At 51.7% G+C, this 26468-nt stretch overlaps 1 protein-coding gene across 1 annotated transcript in view; it reads left to right on the forward strand.

Annotated features, from left to right (window-relative positions):
• The window catches only part of LOC140430945 (AP-2 complex subunit alpha-2-like), a 705690-nt gene that overhangs the window by 66838 nt on the left and 612384 nt on the right, over positions 1-26468 (forward strand). The window contains exon 4 of the mRNA XM_072518780.1: positions 25009-25202. Within this exon, the coding sequence (XP_072374881.1) occupies positions 25009-25202 (194 nt within the window). The remainder of the gene's footprint in view (positions 1-25008; positions 25203-26468) is intronic.

Here is a 26468-nt window from a genome sequence, read left to right on the forward strand (position 1 = left end):
TTTATGCAACACCGCCTTGGCCCGATTAAAGCTTGCCCTCCTTCGCGCCACCTCCGCACTCCAATCTTGATACACGCGGATCACCGCATTCTCCCACCTACTGTTCCGAGTTTTCTTGGCCCATCTGAGGACCATCTCTCTGTCCTTGTATCGGAGAAATCTCACAACTATTGCTCGAGGAATTTCTCCAGCCCTCGGTCTTCGCGCCATAACTCGATAGGCTCCCTCCACCTCCAGCGGACCCGTCGGGGCCTCCGATCCCATTAACGAATGCAGCATCGTGCTCACATATGCCCCGACGTCCGCCCCCTCTGCACCTTCGGGAAGACCAAGAATCCTTAAATTCTTCCTCCTCGCATTGTTCTCCAGCACCTCCAGCCTTTCCACACATCTTTTGTGTTGTGCCTCATGGATCTCCGTTTTCACCACCAGGCCCTGTATGTTGTCCTCATTCTCAGCAGCCTTTGCCTTCACGACCCGAAGCTCCTGTTCCTGGGTCTTTTGCTCCTCCTTTAGCCCCTCAATCGCTTGTAATATCGGGGCCAACAGCTCCTCCTTCATCTCCTTTTTGAGTTCATCTACGCAACGCCGCAGGAACTCTTGTTGGTCAGGGCCCCATATTAAACTGCCTTCTTCCGACGCCATCTTGCTTTGTGCCTGCCTTCCTGGCAGCTGCTCTTGAGGATCCACCGCAATCCGGCTACTTTCCTCTCTTTTTTCCATCCGTGTCCGGGGGGATTCCCTTCTGGATTACCGCACAGTGTTATTTGCCGTTAAAATTGCCAATGGGGCTCCTATTAAGAGCCCAAAAGTCCGTTCCACCGGGAGCTGCCGAAACGTGCGACTTAGCTGGTCATCGCCGCACCGGGAAGTCTCCCTGCCTCTCCCTTATTAAAAAGCGATGTTACATTAGCCACTTTCCAGTCCTCTGGGACCCTCCCTGCCTCCAGTGATTCCTGAAAGATCACCACCAATGCCTCCACAAACCCCTTAGCTCCTGTTAGAACTTGGGGTGTCGCCCATCTAATCCAGATGATTTATCCACCTTCAGATCTTTCAGTTTTATCAGAACCTTCTTAGTGATGGCCACTACATACATCTGTGCCCCCTGATTCTCCTGGAGCTCTGGCTCCCTCAACTTTTCCTCGTAAGACCTACCCTCCAAACCAGGCAGCATCCTGGTAAATCTCCTTTGCACCCTTTCCAATGCTTCCACATCCTTCCTATAGTGAGGTGACCAGAACTGCACACACTATTCCGAATGTGGTCTCACCAGGGTCATGTATAGTTGCAGCATAACCCCATGGCTCTTAAACTCAAGCCCCCTGTTAATAAACGCTAACACACTTCTTCACGGCTCTATCCACTTGAGTGGCAACCTTCAGAGATCTGTGGACATGAACCCCAAGATCTCTCTGTTCCTCCACATTCCTCAGAACCCTGCTGTTGGCCCTGTAATCCGTATTCAAATTTTTCCTACCAAAATGAATCACCTCGCACTTAGCAGGGTTAAGTGCCATCTGCCATTTTTTGGCCCAGCTCTGCATCCTATCAATGTCTCTTTGCAGCCTACAACAGCCTTCCACCTCATCCACTACTCCACCAATCTTGGTGTCATCAGCAAATTTACTGACCCACCCTTCAGCGCCCTCCTCCAAGTCATTGATAAAAATCACAAATAGCAGAGGACCCAGCACTGATCCCTGTGGTACACTGCTGGTAACTGGTCTCCAGTCTGAAAATGTTCTATCCACCACCACCCTCTGTCTTCGATGTGATAGCCAGTTACTTATCCAATTGGCCAAATTTCCCTCTATCCCACATCTCCTTACTTTCTTCATGAGCCGACCATGGGGAACCGTATCAAACGCCTTACTAAAATCCATGTATACGACATCAACTGCTCTACCTTCATCGACACAATTAGTTACCTCCACAAAGAATTCAATCAAATTTGTGAGGCAAGACTTACCCTTCACGAATACGTGTTGACTATCCCGGATTAAGATGCATCTTTCCAAATGGTCATAAATCCTATCCTTCAGGATCTTTTCCATTAATTTACCGACCACCGAAGTAAGACTAACCGGCCTTTAATTACCAGGGTCATTCCTATTCCCTTTCTTGAACAGAGGAACTACATTCGCCACTCTCTAGTCCTCTGGCACTATCCCCGTGGACAGTGAGGACCCAAAGATCAAAACCAAAGGCTCTGCAATCTCATCCCTTGCTTCCCAAAGAATCCTAGGATATATCCCATCTGGCCCAGGGGACTTATCTACCCTAAGGTTTTTCAAAATTGCTAATACATCCTCCCTCAGAACATCTACCTCCTCCAGCCTACCCGCCTGTATCTCACACTCATCCTCAAAAACATGGCCCCTCTTCTTGGTGAACACTGAAGAAAAGCATTCATTCAACGCCTCTCCTATCTCTTCTGACTCCATGCACAAGTTCCCACTACTGTCCTTGACCGGCCCTAACCTCACCCTGGTCATTCTTTTATTTCTCACATAAGAGTAAAAAGCCTTGGGGTTTTCCTTGATCCTACCCACCAAGGACTTCTCATGCCCCCTCCTAGCTCTCCTAAGTCCTTTTCTTTAGCTCATTCCTTGCTACCTTGTAACCCTTAAGCGACCCAACTGAATCTTGTTTTCTCATCCTTACATACGCTTCCTTTTTCCTCTTGACAAGACATTCAACCTCTTTTGTGAATCATGGTTCCCTCACACGGCCATTTCCTCCCTGCCTGACAGGGACATACCTATCAAGGACAAGCAGTATTTGTTCCTTGAACAAGCTCCACTTTTCATTTGTGCCTTTCCCTGACAGTTTCTGTTCCCATCTTATGTTCCCTAATTCTGGCCTAATCGCATCATAATTATCCCTCCCCCAATTATAAACCTTGCCCTGCCGTATGGCCCTATCTCTCTCCATTGCAATAGTGAAAGACACCAAATTGTGGTCACTATCTCCAAAGTGCTCTCCCACAAACAAATCTAACACTTGGCCCGGTTCTTTACCCAGTACCAAATCCAATGTGGCCCCACCTCTTGTCAGCTTAACCACATATTGTGTCAAGAAACCCTCCTGCACACACTGTACAAAAACTGCCCCATCCGAACTGTTCGACCTATAGAGGTTCCAAACAATATTTGGAAAGTTAAAGTCACCCATGACAACTACCCTGAGGCCTCCATACCTATCCATAATCTGTTTTGCAATTTCTTCCTCCACATCTCTAATACTATTTGGGGGTATATAGAAAACTCCTAACAACATGACCGCTCCTTTCCTATTTCTAACCTCAGCCCATATTACCTCAGTAGGCAGATCCCCCTCAAACTGCCTTTCTGCAGCCATTAAACTATCCCTGATTAACAATGCTACTCTTCCACCTCTTTTATTACCTTCCCTACACTTACTGAAACATCTATATCCCGGAACTTCCAACAACCATTCCTGTCCCTGTTCTAATCATCTCTCCGTAATGGCCATAACATCGTAGTCCCAAGTACCAATCCACGCTCCAAGTTCACCTACCTTATTCCGGATGCTCCTTGCATTGAAGTAGACACGCTTCAACCCACCTTCCTGTCTGCCGGTACACTCCTGCAACATTGATACCCTCCTCAGTACCTCACTACTCTCGACACTGGCTTCTGGACTACAGCTTGTTTTCCCATCCCCCTGACAAATTAGTTTAAACCCCCCCGAAAAGCCGTAGCAAATTTCCCTCCCAGGATATTGGTGCCCCTCTGGTTCAGGTGCAAACTGTCCTGTCTGTACAGGTTCCACCTTCCCCAGAATGTGCTCCTATTATCCATGTAACTGGAACCCTCCCTCCTACACCATCTGTGCAGCCACGTGTTTATCTGCACTCTCTATTGTATTGTGAACTGAGAGGAGAGGATATAGGTTGATGGATTGGGCAGACAGATAGTGGATAAAATTTAATGCAGAGAAGTGTGAAGTGATTCATTTTGGTATAAAGAATATGGAACGACAATATGAAATAAAGGGTTCAATTATAAAGGAAGGACCTGGCTGTATTAAATCATTGAACGTGGAGGGATAGGCTGAGCAAGCGGCTAATAAAACATGGGATTCTGGTCTGTATGATTGGGGATAGACAACTCAGGCAAGGAAGTTATGATAAAACACTGGTTCAACCTCAACTGGCGTATTGTGCCTGCACTTGGCTCCACACCTTAAGAATGACGTAATGCCATTAGAGAGAGTACAGAAAAGATTGAGAGTGGTTCCAAGGATGAGAGACTTGAGTTACATAGACAGGAGAAGCCAGGACTGTGCTCCTTGGAAAAGAGAAGATATTCAAAATCATTGGGTTAGATGTGGGGAAACTGTTCCCATTGGTGGAAGGACTAAGAAACAGGTGACGCCAGTTTGAAATGATTGGCTGAAGAAAGAGAGGCAATGGGGGAAACATTTTTTTTCAAAAAGCATGTGGTTAAGATCTGGAATGCACTTCCTGAGAGTGTGTTAAAAGTTGGTTTCAATTGTAATTTGTAACATTTATGTAAAGAGAAAAGATACAGGGCTATGGGGGAGTGAGACTACCTGAGCTGACCTCAAAAGGAGCTGACAGGGACATAATGGTTTGCTGTTTTTCCAACTGATTAAGTAAACTTCTAAAATCATATAGGCACTGGTGATAAAGACGTAGAATCCATCTGGATAGAAATAAATAGCAAGGGAAGGAAGTCCCTGATGAGAGTAATCTATAGGTCCTCAAACAGTAGTTCCATAGTATGGCACAGCGCAGTATAAACCAGAAAATACTGGGTTCTTGTAAGAAAGCTCTGGCAATAATGGATGATTTTATTATGCATATCGACTGGATTAGTCTAATTGGCAAGGGTACATCGAGGGAGAGCTCACTGAACTGACTAGATATTGTTTCTTGACGCAATATGTTGTGGAACCAATCAGGAATCAGGCTATTCTGGATTTGGTATTGTGTAATGAGGCGGGATCATTTAATTATCTCATAGTTAAGAATCCTCTATGGAAGAGTGATCACAGCATGAGAGAACTTTAAATTCAGTTTGAGGGTGAGAAAGACTAAAAGGGCAGGAAGACTAAAAGGTGAAGAGCAGTGGCCGATGTTGAAGAGATATTCGATTCCTCCCAACTAAAGTATGTTCCGGAGAGGAAAAAAGATTCTAAAAAGGGAAATAAGCACCAATGTCTAAGCAAGGAAGTTAAAGGTGTCATAAAGCCAAAAGCTAAGGCATACTATATTGCAAAGGCCAGTGGCAGGTTGAAAGATTGGGAAACTTTTAAAGATGACCAAAGGGTTACTCAAAAAGCAATAAAAAGAGCAAAGGTAAATTAGGAAAGAAAACTAGCGTAAAATATAAAAATGGATAGCAAAAACTTCTATAAGTATATAAAATGGAAGAGAGTAGCAAAAGTGAATAAGATAAGACTGGGGTGTTAATAGTGGGGGACACAGAAATGGCAGAGACGCTAAATCAATATTTTGTCTCGGTTTTCATGGAGGAGGACATTAGAACCATCCCAATTGTAACAGGTAATACACGAGTAATAGAAAGGGATGAACTTAGAACAAATAGCATCAATCAGGAAAAAAGTACTGATCAAACTATTGGGATTGAAGGAAGACAGGTCCCCAGTGTCTAATGGCCTACATCCTTGGATTTTCAAGGAAGAGGCAGCGGAGATAGTGGATCCACTGGCTACAACATTCCAAAACTCTCTGGATGGGGAAGGTTCAAGTGGATTGGAAAAATGATCATGCCCTTATTCAAAAAGGGAGTGAGGCAGAGAGTAGGAAATGACAGACCAGTTAGTTTAACATCTATCATTGAGAAATTGTTCAAATCCGTTTTTTTTTTTGAAAACATTTTATTGGAGGCATTTTCAAATATATACAGAACGCAGAAAGAAAACACAAAAAACAACCGGCAACAACAAACAGCCAAAACAATCTTTCCCCCCCCCCCCCCAACCCACTCTACCCACTACCACCCTGTGGCGCACAAAGACTCCGTGAGACAAATAGAGTGAAGTCGATGAGGCTTTATTAAGCGTGTCTGTTCCCCAGCAGCCCGATAGTAAACTGGCCTGCGGGGGAAGGCACCGGCTTCTTATACTTCGCCTTCAGGGCGGAGTATGAGGTCAACGGCCAACCAGGACCCGGGATCTGTCAGCCAATGACATTAGGGCTTCCAGTCCCACATGACCTCCAATACATACTACCACATTCACCCCTTGTCAAAAATGAACCCGGCGGGGTGATGCTTCGTATGGTGGTAAGGGTTTACAGTACTGGTTCTGGGAGGATAGAACAGTTACATGGTAGTACCGTATTGGACAGTATCGTCCTGTTACAACTATTTACAGAGGATATAGGAAAACAAAATGTTCATTGGACAGTCCATCTTTGTTTTACATAGACGCCACGAGTCGGTCGGGCGGTCTGGTCGTCCGTGTCGATCGCCTCGGCCCCGGCGGTGGTGGTGGTGCTTGTACCAGCGTTGTCGCCTCCGGGAGCCACACGGTTTCAGCTGTCGGTGCAAAGGGGAGGGGGACTGATCCTCCTGGGAAGGGGGCGGTCGCGGGGTGCGGCGGTGGCAGGAAGGGGGGCAGTTGGGTTGATGGTGCCGGGGGGTGTGCGTGGTGCCGGCGGGCGCCAGATCCCGCAGGGAGACCGTGTCCTGTCGGCCGTCGGGGTACTCCACGTAGGCGTACTGGGGGTTTGCGTGGAGGAGGTGAACCCTTTCGACCAACGGGTCCGCCTTATGTGCCCGCACGTGCTTTCGGAGCAGGATGGGTCCTGGGGCCGCCAGCCAGGTCGGCAGCGACGTTCCAGAGGAGGACCTCCTAGGGAAGACAAGGAGACGCTCGTGAGGCGTTTGATTAGTGCTCGTACATAATAACGACCGGATGGAATGGAGAGCGTCCGGGAGGACCTCCTGCCACCGTGAAACTGGGAGATCCCTGGACCGTAGGGCCAGTAGGACGGCCTTCCAGACCGTGCCGTTCTCCCTTTCTACTTGCCCGTTCCCCCGGGGGTTGTAGCTGGTCGTCCTGCTTGAAGCTATACCCTTGCTGAGCAGGAACTGGCGCAGCTCGTCACTCATGAAAGAGGACCCCCTGTCGCTGTGGACGTATGCGGGGTAACCGAACAGTGTGAATATGCTGTTCAGGGCTTTAATGACTGTGGCCGCGGTCATGTCAGAGCAGGGAATGGCAAAAGGGAAGCGGGAGTATTCGTCCACTACATTAAGGAAATACGCGTTGCGGTCGGTGGAGGGGAGGGGCCCTTTGAAATCGAGACTGAGGCGTTCAAAGGGACGGGAAGCCTTAATCAGGTGCGCTCCATCTGGCCTGAAAAAATGCGGTTTGCATTCTGCGCAGATGTGGCAGTCTCTTGTGACTGTACGGACCTCCTCCAAGGAGTATGGGAGATTGCGGGACTTGATGAAGTGGTAAAACCGAGTGACCCCCGGGTGGCAGAGGTCCTCGTGGAGGGCTTGGAGGCGGTCAATTTGTGCGTTGGCACATGTCCCGCGGGATAGGGCATCAGACGGCTCGTTCAGCTTTCCGGGCCGGTACAAGATCTCATAGTTGAAGGTGGAGAGTTCGATCCTCCACTGCAAGATCTTGTCGTTCTTGATCTTGCCCCGCTGTGCATTATCGAACATGAAGGCTACCGACCGTTGGTCAGTGAGGAGAATGAATCTCCTGCCGGCCAGGTAATGCCTCCAATGTCGCACAGCTTCCACTATGGCTTGGGCTTCCTTTTCCACTGAGGAGTGGCGGATTTCTGAGGCGTGGAGGGTTCGGGAGAAGAAGGCCACGGGTCTGCCCGCTTGGTTAAGGGTAGCCGCTAGAGCTACGTCAGAGGCGTCGCTCTCGACCTGGAAGGGGAGGGACTCGTCGATGGCGCGCATCGTGGCCTTTGCGATGTCCGCTTTGATGCGGCTGAAAGCCTGGCAAGCCTCTGTCGACAGCGGGAAAGTCGTGGTCTGTATTAGGGGGCGGGCCTTGTCTGCGTACTGGGGGACCCACTGGGCGTAGTATGAAAAGAACCCCAGGCAGCGTTTCAGGGCTTTTGGGCAGTGCGGGAGGGGAAATTCCATGAGTGCGCGCATACGTTCGGGGTCGGGGCCTATTATCCCATTGCGCACTATGTAGCCCAGAATGGCTAGCCGATCGGTGCTAAAAACGCACTTGTCCTCGTTGTACGTGAGGTTCAAGGCTTTGGCAGTCTGGAGGAATTTTTGGAGGTTGGCGTCGTGGTCCTGCTGATCGTGGCCGCAGATGGTTACAATGTCGAGGTACGGGAACGTGGCCCGTAACCCATGTTGATCAACCATTCGGTCCATTTCCCGTTGGAAGACCGAGACGCCGTTTGTGACACCAAAAGGGACCCTTAGGAAGTGGTATAATCGCCCGTCTGCCTCGAAGGCTGTGTACTTGCGGTCACTTGGGCGGATGGGGAGCTGATGGTAGGCGGACTTGAGGTCCATGGTGGAGAAGACTTTATACTGGGCAATCCGATTGACCATGTCGGATATGCGGGGGAGAGGGTACGCGTCTAGTTGTGTGTACCTGTTGATTGTCTGGCTATAGTCAATGACCATCCTTTGTTTCTCCCCTGTCTTCACTACTACCACCTGCGCTCTCCAGGGACTATTGCTGGCCTGGATTATGCCCTCCTTTAGTAGCCGCTGGACTTCGGAGCGAATGAAGGTCCGGTCCTGGGCGCTGTACCGTCTGCTCCTAGTGGCGACGGGTTTGCAATCCGGGGTGAGGTTCGCAAACAAGGATGGGGGTTGCACCTTGAGGGTGGCGAGGCCGCAGATAGTGAGTGGGGGTATGGGGCCGCCGAATTTAAACGTAAGGCTCTGTAGGTTACATTGAAAATCTAAGCCCAGCAATGTGGGGGCACAGAGTTGGGGAAGGACGTTAAGTTTGTAGTTTTTGAATTCCCTCCCCTGTACCGTTAGGGTAACTATGCAGAATCCCTGGATCTGTACGGAGTGGGATCCTGCAGCTAGGCAAATCTTTTGTGCGCTGGGGAAGGTAGTTAAGGAACAGCGTCTTACCGTGTCGGGATGTATAAAACTTTCCGTGCTCCCGGAGTCGACTAGGCATGGCGTCTCGTGGCCGTTAATTAGGACCGTTGTCGTCGTCGTCTGGAGAGTCCGGGGCCGAGCCTGATCGAGTGTAACCGAAGCGAGCCGTGGTTGTAGTAGTGGGGTGGGGTCCGTTGTTGCCGTCCAAGATGGCGTCGGGGATGGACAAAATGGCCACCCCCATACCTCGCCCGTAGCTGAGGGGTCACAAGATGGCGTCGGGGTGGACAAAATGGCCGCCCCATGCGTCGTACAGGTCGGGGGCGGTCCAAGATGGCGGGGCCCCTCCTCCCCTCGTGGTGGTCGGGACCCAAAATGGCGGCGTCTGCGGGTCGCACATTGAGTGCTGGGGGGTCTGGGGGGCGCTAGGACCGCGCGGAGTTCCTGCATTGCGAGCGCCCGGGCCGCGGGCGCTAGGACCGCGCGGAGTTCCTTGGCTGCGAGCGCCAGGGCCGCGGGCGCTAGGACCGCGCGGAGCTCCCTCGCCGGGGACAGCGGTGGTCGGGGCCAAGGCCGGCGGGTCAGTACTGCGAGCGCTGGGACCGTGAGGGGAGGACTAGTTATAGGGGATTCAATTGTAAGGGGGATAGACAAGCGTTTCTGTGTCCACAAACGAGACCCCAGGATGGTATGTTGCCTCCCTGGTGCTAGGGTCAAGGATGTCTCGGAGCGGGTACAGGACATTCTGGAGGGGGAGGGTGAACAGCCAGTGGTCGTGGTACACATCGGTACAAACGGGCCGAACGTAGATTCGTATCAGCATGGCGACGCCGCCTGGAAATCGTCCGCGTCTTCGATGAGAGTGTAGATTTCCGGGCTCAGCCTGGCATGCGTGACCTGCATTTTCTGGTCTTCTGTAGGTATGCCGGGGGCCGTTTGGAGGTATCCATGAAAACACGCTAACCAATGTTACAGGATGCGGCTGCTGGGAGAACCCGGGCTCTTATACTCCGCCTTACTGGGTGGAGCCAGCAGGCGGCTGACCCAGCGTCTATCCACCAATAGCCTCTCTGCATCACAGGGTACCTTAATACCCCTAATACATACCACCACAGGTATCCCCTCCTCCTATCTGCCATCATCATAACTCCGGGATCTGCCCGTTAGGCCTGCCCGCCCCAGCCCTTTGTTGCTATCAAACCCCTCCCTATCCCTCCCAGAATTCCCCATCCACTTCCTCTCAAAAACACCTCTCCCAGTAGCGATCCCATCCCCCCCCACCTTTAACACCTCTCAGGCTCCAAGGCCGCTGCCCCCCACCCCCCCCCCCCCCCACCCCACCACACTCCTGATTTAAGATTTCTAGTTTGGAGGCCCTTGCTCCGCCCCCCCCATCCCAATCCCAATCCCTCTCAATCCCAATCCCCTCCCCCATGTCCAGTCCCTAAAAAAACCCAAAGAAATTGCCATCAGATAAGCAAACCCAGTGCAAACACACAAACCTCCAAAAAACACCATTGCAAAAATTCCCAACTCCTACCTTCCCAAACAGTTAACTTCACACCCTTAACTCATAAATAACAACATGAAATAGAACTTTCACACAGCCTTCCACCACCCTACCCTCAGTTTAAGACCAGACCTCAGTCCCACTTCTCAGAGAAGAATGTGAACTCTTTGGCCGGGATTCTCCCAGCCCGCGCCGGGTCGGAGAATCGCTGGTATTGCGGGAAATTCCCGCCACGCCGCTCCAACGTGGGGCGCGATTCTCTGACCCAGCCAGAACCGCGCAAACGTGGCGTGTGCCGGAGAATCGGCAGAAGTGACGTGACGTGCAGTTCCCCGGGCCTGCAACGATATTGCGGCCCGGATGGGCCGAAGTCCTGCCGACCGGCGTGGTTCTAACATCCTTTAAAACGGTGTCAACCAGTTGTGCTGGCTGACGCTGACGAAGAAAGAGGTAGGGGTCGGCGTGGGGGGATGCCAGAGATGTTGAGACGGCATGGCCGTGGCTGCGGGGGGGGGTGCCGTTATCGGGGGCGGAGGGGGAGGGACGGGGGGGAGAGTCGGGACGTGGGTCGGGGGGGGGGGGGGGGGGGGGGGAGTGTCGTGTGTGGAAGTGTCGGGGGGGGGGGGGGGTTTGGGGGGGAGGGGGGTTATGCGTGGCTAGGCGCCAGCTGGCAACAGTGGTGATCATGTAGCTCATGGCACCTGGTTGTGGAGGGGGGTATGTGCAATGATGACATTTTGTTTACCCCCACCCCCTGCACACTGTTATGTTTGGCCATCACCCAGCAATGTTGGCCACTGTTGCGGGGCCGCTGCCCTGCATGAAGCCCTATGGGAGCTGGAGCAGGGGCATGACAGGGAGGCGGCGGCGGAGGCTGCAGAGGAGTGTGCCGCAGAGGGGCAGGTGGCAGCCGCTCAGGCTGGAGGGCCGCATGCCCGACAGGACGAGGAGGAGGAGGCGGTGCCACGGCGACGGAGGCGGCCGATGAGGCCTCATGTGTACCGGCTCCGCATGTCCTTCCAGGACCTCCCGGACAGGTTGTGTAGGAGGAAAGTCCGGATGAGCCGGAAGACTGTGGCCTATATCTGCCACCTGATGGCAGACCTGGCACCGCGTGGGACTATGGGTGGACATCCTCTCCCAGTGGCCTTCAAGGTGACGGTCGCCCTGAACCTTTATGCCACGGGGTCGTTCCAGTCGCCGAGTGGGGACCTGTCCGGCATCTCCCAGGCGTCAGTGCACAGGTGCATCTGTGCAGTGACCGACGCCCTGTATGACATCGAGGACTGTTCCATCAGTTCCCCGTGGACCGTGCCCGCCAGGATGCCTGGGCAGCAGGCTTTGCCGCGGTCGCCAGGATTCCCATGGTCCAGGGGGCGATCGATGGAGTGCACGTTGCCATGCGGCCACAATCGGATAACAAGGCCGTGTTCATGAACAGGAAGGGGATCTACTCCATGAACGTGCAGGTGGTCTGTGACCACCGGATGAGGATCCTGGACGTCTGCGCCCGGTACCCAGGCAAGTGTAGATGACGCTTTTATCCTGGCCCAATCGTTCATCCCCGCCATGTTCGAGGGACGCTGCGGGGCTGGTTGCTGGGTGACGGGTTACCCATTGCGGGCGTGGCTGATGACGCCTATACGGATGCCACGGACTGATGCGGAGACCCGCTACAATGAGGCCCATGCAGTGACCAGGGTTCTGGTCGAGAGGTGCTTCGGGCTAATGAAGATGCACTTCAGGTGCCTTGACCGCTCTGTTGGAGCCCTCCAGTACCCGTCGGAGAGGGTCGGCTGCATTGTTGTGGTCTGCTGCGTCCTGCACAATAAAGTCCAGCAGAGGGGCGATGTGCTGGATGCAGAGGAGGAGGAGGGGGAGGGGGAGGATCACGACTAAGGGCACACCTCCCCGGATGATGTGAAGGCGAGTTGACAATGTACGGGACATAGGGGCTGGACAGATACGGGAGGCTGCCCAACGATACCGGCTGGGACAGCGAGCACGGGCCGAGTTCATAGTTGCACGTTTCACAGACTAGGGGGTGGGGGTGGATTCTCTGAGCATGGGCACGGATGGCACAGTATGGCACCACCCTCACCTCGCCCACCACCGACCGCCTTCGCCCCGCCCACCACCGACCACCCGCGTGCTCACCGCCCCTCCATTACACATCCACCTGCGGCACAGTGGGCTGGGCTCACTCGGTCGCCGTGGACGCGGGTCTATTGCATGGTGTGGAGGATGATGACAACCTGTTCTGCGATGAGCTCAGAGCTCCACATCATTAGCCAATGTCTGACTCATGGCCACTGTAACATCCTCCACCTGGGTGGCCCCTTCATGCGGCCTGGGCACTGCATTGCATGGCCCTGTTGTCTGGCTGGGGGCGGGGTGGCGAGTGTGACCCGGTGGGGTGGGGGGGCGCCGCCACACTCACCGGAGCTCAATGTCTCATCACTCCTCACCCACACCGGCGCTCAGTTCCCACCCCACCCTCGCACGCATCAGACAGCACAGAGGCAGCTTCCATAGGTGTAAAAGTGTGTTTAATTACAAACATTATATACATGTGCCCGAGCTCCTATAACTAGTCTGTGCCCTGCACCCGTGCCAACTTACTACGTGTCTACCTTTCTGGCCTTACTGGCCCTATGAATATGTCTCGGTGGTTCCCCAGACGGTACAGCAGAAGTGGAGGCGTACTGCTGTGACTCCTGTCCTGTGACTAGGGTCCCCCTTGGCGGTTGTTTCCTGGGGCGGCCCGGCATGGAAGGGCCAGTCTGCACCTCGGGCGACAGGGATGGCGTGCTGCCACCCTGTTCTGCCCATTGCCCACCAGATGTACCTGGGACTGAGGGGGGGGGGGGGCGTGGGGCGGGGAGTCCGAGGTGGCGCGGTGTTCCGGGACCTCCCCTGCAGGGTGACCCGGAATGGGCCCCAGCACTCCCTCCTCCCTCGGGGTGCCCGGTGGCCCCCAGGACTTTCCATGGGACGGGGGTGCGAGCGTATCCAACACCCGAGGCACTCCCGGACCTGGCGCTGCCAGTCCTGGAGGCCCGCTCTGGTATCGACCGGGCTTTGCAAGCTTGCGGCCATGGAGCTCAGGGAATAGGCCATCCCTGCCTGGGTCTGGGCCATCTGTAAAAGTTGATAAGAGCCAATGTGGACATGCCAAATTTCCTTAGTTTCCTGAGGAAGTATAGGCGCTGTTGTGCTTTCTTGGTGGTAGCGTCGACGTGGGTGGACCAGGACAGATTTTTGGAGATGTGCACCCCTAGGAATTTGAAACTGCTAACCATTTCCATCTTGGCCCCGTTGATGCTGACAGGGGTGTGAACAGTACTTTGCTTCCTGAAGTCAATTACCAGCTCTTTAGTTTTGCTGGCATTGAGGGAGAGATGTTGTCGCTACAGCACTCCACTGGTTCTCTATCTCCCTCCTGTATTCGGACTCATCGTTATTCGAGATCCGGCCCACTATGGTCGTATCGTCAGCAAACTTGTAGATGGAGTTGGAACCAAGTTTTGCCACGCAGTCGTGTGTGTACAGGGAGTAGAGTAGGGGGCTAAGTACGCAGCCTTGCGGGGCGCCGGTGTTGAGGACTATTGTGGAGGAGGTGTTGTTGTTCATTCTTACTGATTGTGGTCTGTTGGTCAGAAAATCGAGGATCCAGTTGCAGAGTGGGGAGCCAAGTCCTAGGTTTTGGAGCTTTGATATGAGCTTGGCTGGAATTATGGTGTTGAAGGCGGAGCTGTAGTCAATAAATAGGAGTCTAATGTAGGAGTCCTTGTTTTCGAGATGCTCTAGTTTCGAGTTGTAGCTCCCCATGGCATGTATGTCACACCCCCCCCCCCACCACCCCATCACCCATCCCCACACCACCCCCCACACCCAAGCTCCACCACCACCATCCCCACACCCGATCTCCACCACCACCACCCTCTCTCCACACACTCCCACCACCCTCACTCCCCCCGCCCACGGTCCAATCATGCGTCTTGTCGTATGTCTTGCAGGTGCTCTTGGGGATGGCGCAAGCGTTTCTGGTGTCCCCTGCCATTGACAAAAATCACAAGTGGAGAGTATCAGCGATGAGGTGACTGACAGCGACGGTAGCCCTCGACCTGCACCTGTGACACCTCGGGGCTCGAGTCCGGGGATGACACTGACTTTGCGTCACAGCTGTCTCCAACACCCTCCACCATACCAGAGATATTCACCTCAATTGGGTGCTTTAGTAAAGAAGCTCCTGGGGCACTATCTGGTGCGGACCACATCTATGCTGCGGTACAACAGGTGGGGTGGACGGTCGGACGGTGGGCCAACCCCAGGGATAAGCTGCCGTCCAGACGGGTTTCGGGCTTCTGGAACGAATGGTCTCATCGATTGTGGTGATGCAGAGCCAGGGACTGCATGAGGGTTGTCTGCAAGCATCCAACCGCGTGCAGGAGCAGGAGCTTGTGCTGGCCACAGATCCCAGTACAGCCAGCGCTTACTGCTGCTGTGCCCCCCCCCCATTGCCCCCCCCCCCCACCCCTCCCCCCCGTCTCCCTCTCTCCATTTCCCCCTCCCCCATCTCCCCTGTCCGCCACCCCAGCGGTTCGGTGGGACTATGTGAACGAATGGCCAGCTCACATGCAGGCATCACCAGGTGGATGGTGGAAAGTGCTACCGTGGGCAGGAGTCAGACGTTCTCAAACATTGCAGTGCACCAGAGCTCATCACAGAGCGGGTCATCAATCCATGGACCAAACCCGCTGTTACTGCCAATCCAGGGCTCACACCCCGTAGTGAGGCAGGTAGAAACTATGGACGGGGCTGCAAAATGGGGGGAGCGGTGGCGCAAGAGGGGTGTTCATGGGAGGGGGTGGCCAGCCGAGAGGGCAGTGGGAATGGGGTGGCTGTCCATGCCCCTAGTCGGTAGACCTGGAGGCGATTAGAGCATCTCGTGGGCGTCGGCCTAGGCGCACGTGTGGCCTCCCAGTGCCTGCCTGGGCCCCATGTCCTGCCCATCCCTGCCCTCCCCCACATGCTCCTCGATGGACGAGGCCAGTAGTTCATCCTCCTGCAGCACGTGTTCCCTCTGCTGCGTGATGTTGTGGAGGACGCAGCAGGCCACCACGATATGGGAGACCCACCTAGTGCTATACTGGGGACCCCATCAGAGTCGTCCAGGCACCTGAACTACGTCTTGACGTGGCCGAAGCACCGCTCGATCAAGCCCCTGGTTGCAGCATGGGCGTCGTTGTCGCGGGTCTCCTTGTTGGTCTGTGGCCTTTGGATCGGCGCCATCAGCTACGACCGCAGCGTATAACCCGTGTCATCCAGGAGTCAACCCCCCAGACAGTGGCCCTCAAAGAAGTCAGGAACTGTTGAGTGTGCCAGGATGAAGGCGTTTTGCACATTACCTGGATTTTGGGCACACACATGCATGATGTACATCTGATGGTCACGCACCAGCTGTACGTTCATCAAGTGGAACCCCTTTTGGTTTGTGAAGATCGGCCTGTCAACTGCAGGTGCTCGTAGGGTGACATGCATACCGTCTATCATCCCCTGAACCCGGGGCTTCTTGGCAATGGTGGTGAAGCCCACTGCCCTGCATACTGGTGGGCTTGGTCCACAGTGAAATTGATGTATTGTGCCGACCAGACATATAGGGCCTCCGTGATGACAGAGATGCACCTGTGCACCGAGCTCCTGAGATCCTTGACAGGTCCCCACTCGACACCCAAAAGGACCCCGTGGTGTAAACGTTCCGGGAGACCGTCATCCTGACGGCCATCGGGAGCGGGTATTCTCCCCATTCTTCTGTCGTGCCAGCTGCGCCATGATCTGGCAGATATGTCGCACTGTCTCCCCTGCTCAGCTGGAGTCTTCGATGGCATACCCTCACATTGCTATCTCACAGACAATCCATAGGTGATTGTTTCTCCTTTCTCTCCATACCCCAGGACTTTCTCTAATGATGCCATATCCCAAAAGCTTTCTCCTCCTCTGCGACCCAATCCCAGGGTTCCAAATGCCACGGGCTGGATTCTCCGGTCACCGACACCGAAATCGCGTTGGGTGACCTGCCGGAGAATCCAAGTTTCCGACCAAATCGGTGGCAGTGCCGCTTTCGCGATGCTCCGCTCCCTCCAAAGCGGCGTACTCTAGGAGTACCCTGCGTCACATATTGACACCCTCAGGACATTGCCTGAGGCCCGCCTCCCTGATGCTCAGCCCCTGACCGGCCGAGTTCCTGACGGCATGGGACACTTGTGGTCTCACCCGTTGGTAATTCGGCGTGGCGGCTGCGGACTTAGTCCAACACTGCCACAGTCGGGGGAGGGCCGATCTGCCGGGGGGGGGGGGGTCATTATTCGAGGCTGGGGCACTTTGGGGGGTGGTATGGGGCACACGAGCCGGCCGAAGGAGGTACTATTTTACAGGCCGGGACCGCGAGCAGCCATAGCCCCAGAATCGGAGAATCCAGTCCCACATCTCTGATTCACACATCATGGAATTCTTTCTCAGCTCTCACAGATTTCCCAGTTGTTCTGAAGGCCCAGAATCACCATTCTAACTCAGCTTAACTTTCTACAGGTTCCTTGTTTTATATTCCGGGCCTGGGAAAAAAGGAGAGAGACAATTAATTACAACTACACAATTACATGAGCTCTTAATAAAAGTCAAGCAGTCTGTGAGCATTATCATTGAAATTCACCTTGAGCAATCACGAACACTCCTGCAAGATTCCGAATAATTCAAATTTTATTTTTACTAATAATGGCAAAGCTCTGAGATTTGGCTGTGGCATGAAATCTACCAGTGAATACATCAAATCGATTTTTGTAACCCAGTAAAACAATTGTCAGATTAAATAGATCTGTCATTAAATCCAAGTGATAGGTTACCTTATTCTGTGTTAAGTAATGGTCATCCTACTGTTACTGCCTAAAAGTGTATATTCCGCAATTGATCTATGGGGACTGCAGGTTGGCTGTGTAGAGAGCCCTCAGCTAAGAGCTGGTGTATTCACAGAATAATACAGTGCGGAAGAGGCACTTCGGTTTATCAAGTCTGCACCGAGGCATGAAAGAAACCTGACCTACCTCCCTAATCCCATTTGTCAGCACTTGGCCCGTAGCCTTGAATGTTATGACGTGCCAAGTGCTCATCCAGGCATATTTTAAAGTATGTGAGGCAAACCGCCTCTATCACCCTCCTGTGCAGTGCATTCCAGACCGCCACCACCCTTTGGGTAAAAAGGTTTTTCCTCAAATCACCCCTAAATCTCCTGCCCTTCACCTTGACCTTGTATCTTCTCATAACTGACCGTTCAACTAAGAGGAACAGCTGCTCCCTATCCTCCCTGACAATGCCCCTTATAATCTTGTACACCTTGATCAGGTATCCCCTCCATCTTCTCTGCTCCAGCGAAAACAATCCAAGACTATCCAACCTCTCGTCATAACTTAAATGTTTTCCATCCCAGGCAACATCCTGGTGAATCGCCTCTGCACCCCCTCCAGTGCAATCACATCCTTCCTAGTGTAGCCACCTAAGTTGGCCAACTCCCGATTTAAAATGGAGAACAGCAAAGGCTGAAAGGAAATTCAGCCAACACAGGCAGAAACTAGCAGGTGCAGGTTTACTGTGTATTTAACTCTGCAAACGCCCAGACAGCATCGATACCAGTGACCATCAGCATAATAATGTAGCAGTCATCTACATACGAATAAGCAATCCCCGGGAACAATCGCAACATTTAGGACAAACAAAGCTAAGCCAGACTCCCCGGCGCCAGCAGGAGCCAACACAAAAGAGATTAACGAACACCTCAAGACCGCCCATCGATCAGGGAACTGCTCCAGTATTGGAGAAATCGAACCAAGCGATTGGAACGAAGTCCAATCACCTAGAACCAGGTACAGGGTCCGCCCCGAAAGGGGGGAAGCCCCTGGGGACTATAAAAGTTAAGCCCCAAGTTCAAATCGTTCTCCTTGACCGGGTAACTCAGCAACGCGAAGCAACCCCTGAGAGTGAACGGTCCAAGCTGCCGCATCCCTGAAGTAAATCTCAAGTCAACGCTCGCTACGAGATAGGCGCTCCTAGCTACCAGTCCATACCGGCTTTGAATCCCGCAGTTGCAGATTCCGAACGAAAAGCCATTTGTTCCCCTGACCTGGTGGGCCAGTCCGAAGTTAAGTATAGGCCTGTTAGTTGTAGAAGTAGCTTAGACGTAGAATTTGTGCATGATTAGCGATTACTGTGTATAATAAATGTGCTTTGATTTGAATCTTACTAACTGGTGTGTTGAGTTATTGATCATTACTTGAACTTGAACATTGTGGCGGTATCATAAAGATACCTGGCGACTCGAGAGCAAAGGTTATAAAACAGAGCCAATTGAACCAACCAAAAGTTAGCACCACTATAATGTGGCAACCAGAATTACACACAGTACTCCAGCTGTGGCCTCACCAAAGTTCTATACAACTCCAACATGACCTCCCTGCTTTTGTAATCTATGCCTCGATTGATAAAGGCAAGTATGCCTTTTTCACCGCCCTATTAACCTGCCCTTTTGCCTTCAGAGATCTATGGACAAATACACCAAGATCCCTTTGTTCCTTGGAACGTCCCAGTGTCAGGCCATTCATTGAATATTTCCTTGTCACATTACTCCTTCCAAAGTGTATCACCTCACACTTTTCAGGGGTAAATTCCATCTGCCACTTTTCTACCCATTTGATCATCCCATCTATGTCTTCCTATAATCCAAAACACTCAACCTCACTGTTAATCACCTGGCCAACCTTTGTCATCTGCAACCTATTGATCCTACCCCCACATAGTGACCTATGTCATTTATATCGATGACAAACAATAGGGGACCCAGCACAGATCCCTGTGGTATGCCATTGGACACTGGCTTCCAGTCACTGGAGCAGTCGTCTGTCATCACCCTCTGTCTTCTACAGCAAGCCAATTTTGAATCCACTTTTATCAAGTTACCATGTAATCCATGTGCATTTGCCTTCCTTATTGAGATTCAACAGGGAAGCGGTGATGGTGGGTGTGCCTTTTGTTTCTTTGTATGTTGGTGGTTGGGACTGTTGGAGGGGAGGGGGAACGGGTGGACTGGAAGTGCGAGGAGAAGGATGAGGCCCTGTGTGGGCGCCACCATGTTAGCTGGGCGGGCTAGTTAACGAGAGTGAAGTGTGAGTTTGTCAGGAGGAAGGCATGGGGGGTGCGGGGATTGGGTTGGTTGGTTGAGGGGGAGAGTTGCTGACATGGGTGTGGTTGGTGTGGCATGGTTGGCAAGAGCGAGCCATCTGAGGGCAGGCCTGGAGAGTGTGACATGGGCTGGCTTAAAAGGATACGGCTAATTGGCAGGGGAGGGGGGTGCGGAGCCCCCTGACCAGGCTGGTCACGTGGAACATGCAAGGGTTGAATGGGCCGGTTAAACAATTGCGTGTTTTCGGACATCTGAGGAGCTTGAAGGCAGATGTTGCCTTCTTGCAGGAAACGCACCTGAAGTTGGGGCAATCAGACGAGGCTGAGGAAGGGACAGGCGGGGCAGGTGTTCCACTCTGGGTTGGACATGTAGATGAGGGGTGTGCTGGTGTTGGTTAATAAGAGAGTGGCCTTTGAGGTGGGGAGCATTGTAGCCAATCTGGGGGATAGGTTTGTGATGATCACTGGGAAGCTGGAGAGGATGCCGGTGGGCTTGGTGAATGTTTATGCCCCGAATTTGGACAATGGACTTTGAGGTGGGTGTTAGGGAAAATTCCGGACCTGGACACCCATCGGCTGATTATGGGGGGGCGGCTTCAGTATAGTCCTCGGTCCGAGTTTGGACCGACGAGCCCTAAGTCATCGAGGGTGTCGGAGGGGCGAGAGAGTTGAGGAGGGTTCATTGAGGGCATGGTGGGGGGGGGATGCGGGCCTGTGGAGGTTTGGGAGGCCAAGGGTGAAGGAGTTCTCATACATCTCCCGTGTATACCGGATGTATTCCCGGATCGACTTTTTTGTTGTGGACAAGGCACTACTGGTGGTGGTGACCGACTTGGAGTACTCGCCGATTGGGTTCTATAATAATAATCGTTATTATTGTCACAAGTACGCTTACATTAACACTGCAATGAAGTTACTGTGAAAATCCCCGAGTCGCCACACTCCGGCGCCTGTACACATTTTAAAAATAAATATATTTTTATTCTCATTTTCCACATTTTCGCTCAAATTTACACCCAACAATAATCAGTAACGAATGCAATGACAATCCCTATATCAATAACAACGATCCCATCCTCCCACCAAACCCCCAAACATTAGCCCGCATGTTAACATAAATAAATGACAAAAAGGAATCAGGAATCACCCATAGTCACCATTAACACATACAGTCCCCCTCCCCCCCAACCCTCCCAGCCCTCCCCCTCCCAAATGTTCGACGTAATCCAATTCTCGAAAGTGCACAATGAATAACGCCGATGAGTTGTTGCACCCCTCCACTCTTCCCCTCAGTTCAAATTTGACCTTCTCAAGAGTCATGAATTCCAACAGGTCCCCCCAGCCACGCCAGGGCACAGGGTGAAAAGGTTGATCTCCACCCTGACAGGATCTGCCTTCGGGCGATCAACGAGGCGAAGGCTACAACATCTGCCTCCGCACCCAATTCCAATCCTGGCTTCCGACACCCTGAATATGGCGTCCCGAGGACCTGGGTCCAGTTTCAGGTACACCACTTTAGAGATTACCCTAAAAACCTCCTTCCAGTAACCCTCCAGCTTTGGACAGGACCAAAAGATATGATCGTGGTTTGCGGGGTCCCCCCCCCCCCTCAACATTCACACACATCTTCTACCCCCTAAAGAGCCGGTTCATCCTCACCCTTGTAAGGCGTGCTCTATATATCACCTTCAGCTGTATCAGCCCCAACCTCGCACACGAGGTGGAGGTGTTCACCTTCCGGAGCACCTCAGACCAGAACCCCTCCTCCATACCCTCTCCCAACTCTTCCTCCCACTTTGCCTTCAACCCTTCCAGCGGCGCCTTACTCTCTTCCAAAATAGCCCCATAAACCGCCAATACTACCCCCTTCTCCAGTCCCCCTGTCGTCAGCATTTCCACCAGCAATGTGGAAGCTGGCTCTACTGGGAAGCTCTGTATCTCCTTTCTGGCAAAGTGTCGAACCTGCATGTATCTAAATATTTCCCCCTACACCAGCCCATACTCCGCTCCCAGCTCTTTCAATCCTGCAACCGACCCCCAAGAAACAAATCTTTTAGTGTCCTAATTCCTTTTTCCTCCCATCTTTGAAAATTTCCATCCCAATTCCCTGGCTCAAATCTATGGTTCCCCCGAATCGGCATTTCCCTTGACCCTGCCCCCAACCCGAAGTGCTGGCGAAACTGCCTCCAAATTCTCAACAAAACTATTACTACTGGACTCACGGAGTATCTCCCCGGGGCCGTCGGGAGCGGCGCTGTTACTCGCGCCTTCAATCCCGACCCCCTGCACAAACTCCTCCATTCTGACCCATTGGGAATCAACCCCTCTGACCCAGCTCCGTACCTTCTCCACATTTGCCGCCCTGTAATAATACATCAGGTTCGGAAGACCCAAACCCCCTGCCTGACTTCCTCTCTGTAGTAGCATCTTTTTAATTCTGGCCACCTTCCCTCCCCATATGAATGAGGTAATCATCCCTTCAATCTCTCTAAAAAATGCCTTTGGCAGGAAAATCGTCAGGCATTGGAAAATAAACAAATTGCAGCAACACATTAATTTTAACTGCCTGTACCCGACCCACCTTGCCAGGTCAGCTTTCACCCTCCCCATCAAACTAGAAATGTTGTACTTACGGAGCCCCCCCCACCCCCCCAATCCCGAGCAACTGTACCCCAGGTATCTAAAGTGAGTCCCTCCCCATGGGAATGGCAGCCCCCCCACCCCGGCTCCGACCGCCGGTCGAGACACCACAAAATGTTCACTTTTGTCTAGATTTAATTTGTAATGTTCGGGTACATTTGAGGGAGAATTCAGAATGTCTAATTCACCTAGCAAGCACGTCTTTCGGGACTTGTGGGAGGAACCCGGAGGAAACCCACACAGACAAGGGGAGAAGGTGCAGACTCTGCACAGACAGTGACCCAAGCCGGGAATTGAACCCGGACCCCTGGCGCTGAGAAGCAACAGTGCTAACCACTGTGCTACCGTGGGTGGATTTGTGGGTGGTGCAGGGGGCGGATGAATGGCCGCAGTGGAGATTAGATGTGGGGCTATTGGCAGATGAGGGGGTGTGAGAGGGGGGAGCAGGTGAGGGCTGCCATTCGGCACCATGTGGAGTTGAACGGTACAAGGGAGGTCTCAGCCGCCACACTGGGAGGCACTTAAGGTGGTAGTTAGAGGGGAATTTATTTCGATCAAGGCACATAGGGAGGGGGTGAAACGTGAGGAGAGGGTGAGGCTGGTAGAGGGGATTCCTAGGGTAGATCTGAAGTACTTGGTGGCGCCGGAGGAGGGGTTGTTAAAGGAGATGCAGAGGCTCCAGATGGAGTTTGGGTTAGTGTCCACAGGGAAGGTGATGGGGCAGTTGCAGAGGGCCAGATGGGCAGCATATGAGTAAGGGGAATAGGCGAGCAGGATGCTGGCCCATCAGCTGAGGAAGCAGGCAGCGGAGAGTGAGATTGGGAGGGTGTGGGACCAAAGGGGTAGGTCGGAGACAGATCTGGTGGGAGTAAATTGGGCATTTGAGGCCTTCTATAGGAGGCTGTATTCTGGGACATAATTCATCCTGACCTGGAGATTTGTCTACTTTTAAGCCTGCCAGCACCTCCAATACCTTGTCACTCCCTATGACAATATGCGCAAGAATCTCAGCCTCTGTCCCCGAGTTCTATATCTACTTTCTCGTTCTCTTGGGTGAAGACAAATATGAAGTATTCATTCAACACCCTACCAATGTCCTCTGGCTCCACCAACAGATTTCCCTGTTGGTCCCTAATGGGCCCTCTTCTTCCCATTTTATACTTAAAGAATTTCTTGGGATTTTTCCGACTTTTACCAGCCAGAGCTTTCTCATATCCCTCTTTGCTCTCTTAATTGCTTTCTTAAGTTCATTCCTGCACTTTCTGTCCTTCACTAATGTCTCCGTTGATTTGTTGCCCTTGTACTATTGATGGATTCCGGAATATGATGATCAAAGAACAAAGAACAAAGAAATGTACAGCACAGGAACAGGCCCTTCGGCCCTCCAAGCCCGTGCCGACCATACTGCCCGACTCAACTACAATCTTCTACACTTCCTGGGTCCGTATCCTTCTATTCCCATCCTATTCATATATTTGTCAAGATGCCCCTTAAATGTCCCTATCGTCCCTGCTTCCACTACCTCCTCCGGTAGCGAGTTCCAGGCACCCACTACCCTCTGCGTAAAAAACTTGCCTCGTACATCTACTCTAAACCTTGCCCCTCTCACCTTAAACCTATGCCCCTAGTAATTGACCCCTCTACCCTGGGGAAAAGCCTCTGACTATCCACTCTGTCTGTGCCCCTCATAATTTTGTATACCTCTATCAGGTCGCTCCTCAACCTCCTTCATTCCAGTGAGAACAAACCGAGTTTATTCAATCGCTCCTCATAGCTTATGCCCTCCATACCAGGCAACATTCTGGTAAATCTCTTCTGCACCCTCTCTAAAGCCTCCACATCCTTCTGGTAGTGTGGCGACCAGAATTGAACACTATACTCCAAGTGTGGCCTAACTAAAGTTCTATACAGCTGCAACATGACTTGCCAATTCTTATACTCAATGCCCCGGCCAATGAAGGCAAGCATGCCGTATGCCTTCTTGACTACATTCTCCACCTGTGTTGCCCCTTTCAATGACCTGTGGATCTGTACTCCTAGATCTCTTTGACTTTCAATACTCTTGAGGGTTCTACCATTCACTGTATATTCCCTACCTGCATTAGCCCTTCCAAAATGCATTACCTCACATTTGTCCGGATTAAACTCCATCTGCCATCTCTCCGCCCAAGTCTCCAGACAATCTAAATCCTGCTGTATCCTCAGACAGTCCTCATCGCTATCCGCAATTCCACCAACCTTTGTGTCGTCTGCAAACTTACTAATCAGACCAGTTACATTTTCCTCCAAATCATTTATATATACTACAAATAGCAAAGGTCCCAGCACTGATCCCTGTGGAACACCACTGGTCACAGCCCTCCAATTAGAAAAGCATCCCTCCATTGCTACCCTCTGCCTTCTATGGCCTAGCCAGTTCTGTATCCACCTTGCCAGTTCACCCCTGATCCCGTGTGACTTCACCTTTTGTACTAGTCTATCAATCTATAAGTGTTGGATGCTGTTATGCAGGTGCTATACTTAACATCACTTCTCTCTCTATCTCTTAAATAATTGCAGGGTTACCTTTTCATCTCAATCTTAGTGAATTCGAACAGTGAGTTGATGCGCTTAATAAACAATGCTCTCAGGAATGACCTGGCCAGCCGCAACCCTACATTCATGGGTCTGGCCCTGCACTGCATTGCAAATGTTGGAAGCCGGGAGATGGCAGAGGTTTTTGCTGGTGAGATTCCAAAAATAATTGTCGCTGGGTAAGTGTTACTGTGATAGTAAGCTGCTTTTTTACAGGATAGGTTTGATATCCTGTTTGTAACACTCTAACAATGCTATGACAGCTTACTGATCCCGATGTCTGTACCAGGAGCCATGAAGGCCTTGTCTAGGCAAATAAGATAAATGATATAACACATTGAACAAAATAAAAAGTAGAGATAAAGAGACAGTCTGTTACTTGGAATGGTGATCTTGCGTTGCTTCACTGATCTGGTTGTGGCTTTGGAAGAAAATTTGGTTTTGGTTAATTCTTGCCCCTTTTCTTCACTTCATCCTCTCTTCTAAGTCTTTGGTGTGTGCTGGGCTTCACTTCCACAGTCACTGGGTGAGCTCTGGCCAGGCCTTCATCTGTACGTACTTGTGTGAACGAAGACATTGTCACTGTATACAGCTCAAGAGGGAGAGGCTGCAGGGGGTCACAACTGAAATCGATTGCTCTGCTCACTCCATGACTGTCTCTTATTGGGCGTCACAGTGATCAGGTTTAGGGATGATATTTCCCTATCAGAGTCTCATTAACTGTCGCCCCCAACACTACCCTCAGATCAGTTGATGCAGAACAGCTACTGAATCTGTGAGCTGCTGGCCTGTACAGCTGAATTAAATGCTGCATTTAGCATCTGATCGATCAAGTCAGCGATAAGAAGATGACATTTCTCTGTATGGAATGATGGCTTTTTGTGATGCCCCGTATATTTTGCAGGATAGTTTTCTCTAGATTCTTTCGATATCAATATTTGATTTAAAAGTAATAGAAACGTGTGTAGCTGTTGAGATATTGGCTTTTACACAAAACTTCAAAATCTTTAACAGTAGGGTTAAAACATAATGAACTTTATTTGTAACATCTTTGAATGCTTTCTGTATATCTGTAGTTGTAAAATGTGTATACCTGTGCATAGGTATCTATTAAATTTACCATGTACTGCCATTTTCCATTTAAAAGGTCTAAGTCGACTTCCGGTGGCAGCCATGAGTGAGAGGTCGCATATTTGGCAGCTCCCGCTCATGGTGGTCTTTTTGTGGCCTGTACGTTGGTTTGTTGCAGGAATTTTGTAAGAAAAAGGTGTAGAAGTGAGAGCAGAAGAGAGTTGTTGCCTTTTTTTACCGACTGTAAATATGGCAGTCAGTGAGGTTGCACACCTTTCTCTAGGTATCTATATTATATTGCTCAGAGTCGCCAGGTATCAAATGATACCTTAAGGCAGCACAGTAGCATTGTAGATAGCACAATTGCTTCACAG

The sequence above is a fragment of the Scyliorhinus torazame genome, chromosome 10 (assembly GCF_047496885.1).
Source record: "Scyliorhinus torazame isolate Kashiwa2021f chromosome 10, sScyTor2.1, whole genome shotgun sequence".
NCBI lineage: Eukaryota > Metazoa > Chordata > Chondrichthyes > Carcharhiniformes > Scyliorhinidae > Scyliorhinus > Scyliorhinus torazame.